General features: G+C 33.0%; 1 protein-coding gene across 1 annotated transcript; it reads left to right on the top strand.

The window, feature by feature from the left end:
* The first annotated feature begins 1,136 nt into the window (after window positions 1-1,136).
* LOC108377992 (uncharacterized) lies at window positions 1,137-2,265 on the top strand. The gene has a single exon (XM_017634292.1). The coding sequence runs from the start codon at window positions 1,305-1,307 to the stop codon at window positions 1,848-1,850; it is 546 nt and encodes a 181-aa protein (XP_017489781.1). The 5' UTR covers window positions 1,137-1,304; the 3' UTR covers window positions 1,851-2,265.
* Window positions 2,266-4,552: the final 2,287 nt, after the last annotated feature.

Genomic DNA, 4,552 nt, shown 5'->3' with positions numbered 1-4,552 from the left:
TGGGTTAGTTGTGTCGTTATTGCGGGGGACAATGGAAATGTGTGTGCGAATAAACTCACAAATAATGTATAAATCGTATCCTTGCCTTGAAAATGGCTATTCCAAAATACTTTACGACTATCTCCGAAAAATTACCTATCATAAATTGGGTAGAATTTTCATACCATTCTTCATCAAACAAATGCTTACCCGTTCACTGTAATTTTTTTTTGGAGATCAATCTGGTGTTGCACGCTCGCTGTAAATTGTTTCTTCTCGAGAATTTAAGCGATAAGCCGTGGTCATGCATTTACATACGTACATCTGTATGTACATTAAGGTGCCGCACAAAAAGAGATACGAATTTTCCACACTATTTATACAACCTATTACATTTTAAAATTTTCAATCAAGTATTTGGGAAAAATATTTAGTTTTACGTGAGCTAGACCGATTTGAAAATGGCACATAAAATCTCATTATTTGAATCCCGTTTATCAAAATAAAAAAAAAAAAATTTCCAAAACTTTTGAGCTTAAGCTCTTCAAAAATCTGAGGTGATTTAAAAAAATAAAATAAAATTAAATACTTACGTTATTTACAAAAAAAAATCGATTGTGTGAGGTGTCTTCTAATAGCTCAACCAGACGTATATCTCAATATCTTTCAGAAATCTTTTGGCGGAGGTCTTAAATATCATAGATTTTATAATTGCTATGGAAAAACAGCGCCGATATTTTTGGACGGATAGTGATGTACCTTAATATTTATTCATATTTGTGTTAACATTTTTATTTTCTTTTTATACAATTTAAAACAGCGTGAGCAACCGAAACGGCAAAGGCGTAAGCGTTTGATTCGAGCATGCAAGTTTACACATATTTTTTTATTCCTAAAAAAGCTCAAAAAAAAATGTTGTCGCTGCCCAAAGTTCCGAAAAAGGCTCCGCAAGCGAAAATACTTAACCGCAAACATACAAGCTGTATAAAAAATATGTAAGTTATCAGCGACTCTGGCGTTTTCAAGGCCGTTTTGCGTAGAATCGTAGACTAAAGAGAGTGCAGAGCAACGTTATCGGCTTTAAGAACCAACAGAAATTGGAGCCACAATCACCACTAACTAACACCACAAACAAAAGTCAGCTTTAGAATGCTAAAGAGAGTAGCAGTAGGTTGACTAAAATTTTCACATAGCTTAAGGCTGCAGTACCAAATGATAGCTGTGCGCAATGCGATATAAAATTTTTGCATAGATCACGCGTTAAAACTAAATCTGATTGAAAAGTTAAACTAAATCGCAAAGCAAAAACTGCATTTAACGCCAAAATGGTGAGAACCAGCAAAAACTTGACACACAAAGAATGGACACTACTCATCATTTTCGTCATCTATTGGTTCATTTTCTTTCCAATTATTTGGTTTGTCATACAGCCGCGAATATTTTTGGTCGATAAATCAGCGACGATTTTATACGCAGTAATATTAGTCGCTATCTACGCTGTTCTGCATTGCATCATCTACATCTGCTTCAAACGTTATGAGCAGAAGCGCGGGAAAGAGCTAGAGCGACGCATCTACTCGTTACCCAAAGGCATTACGCCCGAGGATATAAGAAATAAGCCACTCTCCTTGGATGCTTCGTTGTACGTACCAAAAAAACAACGTGTTAGTATGCGAGTAGAGCCGCCAACAGTGCCGAATGCAGCAGCAACAGCTACAAACGGAAGTGAAAATTCATATGAGACGGATTCCCGACGGGGCAGCAATGTAACCATACCATTGTATATCAAAGAGAATGACGACGGAAAAGTGCGTTTCATATCCAGTTATGAGCTTTACTATGATGGAGAAAGATTTCGTGATGAAGTGTAGATGGAATTGAGAAGAAATAAGTTTAAAAATATTTAATAATTGATTTATATCATCAAGTACTAATTGATATTCTCATATAAAAAAAAAGCCATTGTAAGAAGACATTGCAGTTCTGCAGAATGCATTTATTTTTATAGTATCTAAAGTATAAGCCGAATTCAGCTACCTGGTAGGAAAATTGTGGTTTCAAATTGTGAAAACAAAATTCATAAATCAAATAATGAGCATCGAAATATGTACATATGGGGAAAAAGGAAAAAAATATTTTATGGCAGCAGTGTGTAGAATAGTTTTTTCTACCGCGGCTTTTCTTCGAGTTATTCGAGTTTAAACATGCAGATTTCAACCCTTTTTCTTAGAGTCACAAGTTTTCTTAAAATTCTTGTCTCATGTCACACTTATGATGGAGAATCGAAAATTGCTGACTTATTTAAACTTTTTCCAAGCTTTTTTTGGTGATAACTATAATTTTTTTGAATTTTTTTGCAATAAATTTGCAATAAATTTTTTTTTTGCATTTTTTAAACAATGTACCAATTTAGTTTTTTTCGCAAATGGCTTATTTCGATAGTTTATTCTCTAGACTTTTCAATGATTTATAATTTGTATTGACCGTGGAAAATTTACTACAAGTTTTTCATCTTAGAACGCACTCGGGTCCGCCAAGCATTTTTGTCGGTAATAACATACATAAGTTTGCAGAAGTGAAAAAATTGTCCGAACAGCGACATTTCTATATGCACTCAAATGTAAAATTTCCCGCTGAAGCCGAATACGAAATAATAATGTATATAGATATAGCCGAATTTCAGGTTTTTGAGATCTGAAAAAAAGTCATTTACTTTATTAACATTTTCTTTGGATGCAGTTAGCAAACCGCAAGTTTTTGTTCGAATTTTTATGAAGAATTTTCCATTAATTCCGAATACGAAATCAGAATAGACCAATATATAAAAGTTTTTCAGATTTAGCCTAACTCTGCGTTTTTGAGATCTGAAAAAAATGCACTCTCACTTAATAGCAATTGTCTTTGGACCTAGTTGGCCAACAGTTACATTTTTGTATGAATTTTTATGAATAATTTTTCGCTGAATCCGAATACGAAATCAGAATACAAGTAGAAAAGTTTTTGAGCTATTGCGAAATTTTGGGTTTGTTGGATCTGAAAAAATGGAACTCACTTAATTGCAATTTTCTTTGTATGCAGTCATATGAATCAACAAGATTATCCACATGGAGAGTCAATTCAAGAGCAATACACTTGTGTGTAGTGAAATAAATTTTTTTTTTTTAATTTTGTTGATGCTATGCAAACTTGTCGATAAACCAAGGTATTGCAATTTCCGATTCTCTATCATAGGTGTGACATCCCTGCAGGAAATGGATCTAACTATAAGCTAACTTTAAGTTGATTAGGAAGGAGCTAAAAGTCACTTATTGTCTGTATATTTTCTTTGACGAAAGCTAACTATATTTCTATGGCGATGGCCGCGAAATAGTCAAGGGTGGTTTACCTCTGAAAATATTTCATTTCATTTTATTTTATTTTATTTATTTTTTATTTACTTTATTTATTTTATTACATTTCATATTTGCTTGCATATTCCGCTGTAGGTGGTCCCATATTCCAACTCCGTCAGACTTAACTTCAAAATGATAATATAAAACTTCGATCTGCCTTTTATGTGTCCTTAATTCGAAAAGGTATTTGCGAAGTGCAGCATATTTAAATAGAAACGCGTTTAAAGAAAAAAAATCTCCTTCATTACTCCTGCATTACTTCTCAACTAGTTTCAAGTTAGCTTTTTGTAGCTAACTACAGGTTATATATTTTATAGAAATGCTGCAAAATTCCTAACTATAGGTGGGTTATTTTTTATCAATTGATAATTTTTTCAGCAGGGATGAGGGAACAATTTTAAGAAAAATTGTGACTCTAAGAAAGAGGACTGAAATTTGCATGTTTAAACTCGTATAACTCGACAAAACACCGCGGTAGAAAATACATTAATTTACACAATGGTTACCAGTAACCGTAGCAACAACGTGGTGGAGTTTGAACAAAATGCTGCCATAAAATATTTTTCCATATATAGAATTAACTAGCGGTTTCACCACCCATTTAAGCTAAAAATGATTGTTTCCCATTCTATCAGTTTATACCTATAATAAAATGAAAATAACAATTTTTCAACTAATAGGCGGCAGAGACGTGCGGTGGCATGATAACAGCTGTCAAACGCGTGCTATTGAAAAGCATACAAAAACAAATTTGCAAGCTTGCATCGATAACAAAACCTTGAATGATCAAATTGAAGTTTTGCGCATTTATTTTGCCAATAAGTTTTTTTTTATTTTAAAGGCCAATACTTGCACTAAATCTTTTGTTATACATGACCCTTATATTTGCACTTAAGTATTTTAATCGAATTATTTTATAATCAGCTAAAAGGTAAGCCAAATTTCAAATATCTTTAATTTTTCATCGACTATAACTTACAAAATCGGCGTACATAGTTCGGCTATGAGAAAGCATACAGGATGAGCGTACATACTCGTAGTACAGACATAACAACTGAAATCTTGCCTATTTGCTTGAGTGAGACAAAAGTGAAAAACCATAATTTAAGATATATCAACTTAAAATTTGGCATGCTAAGCTAAAAAAAAAAAAATATAGGCATCAACATGGTAATGGAAAC

This window comes from Rhagoletis zephyria, unplaced genomic scaffold, assembly GCF_001687245.7.
Source record: "Rhagoletis zephyria isolate East Lansing unplaced genomic scaffold, Rhagoletis_zephyria_1.1 Rzeph_scaffold_13137, whole genome shotgun sequence".
NCBI lineage: Eukaryota > Metazoa > Arthropoda > Insecta > Diptera > Tephritidae > Rhagoletis > Rhagoletis zephyria.
The sequence above is the reverse complement of the archived record's forward strand: the minus strand, read 5'-3'. Positions and strand labels throughout refer to the sequence as shown.

What these genes read in the sequence shown, in the direction of transcription:
- LOC108377992 (XM_017634292.1), top strand. Translation starts at nt 1,305, where the DNA reads ATGGTGAGAACCAGCAAAAACTTGACACACAAAGAATGGACACTACTC.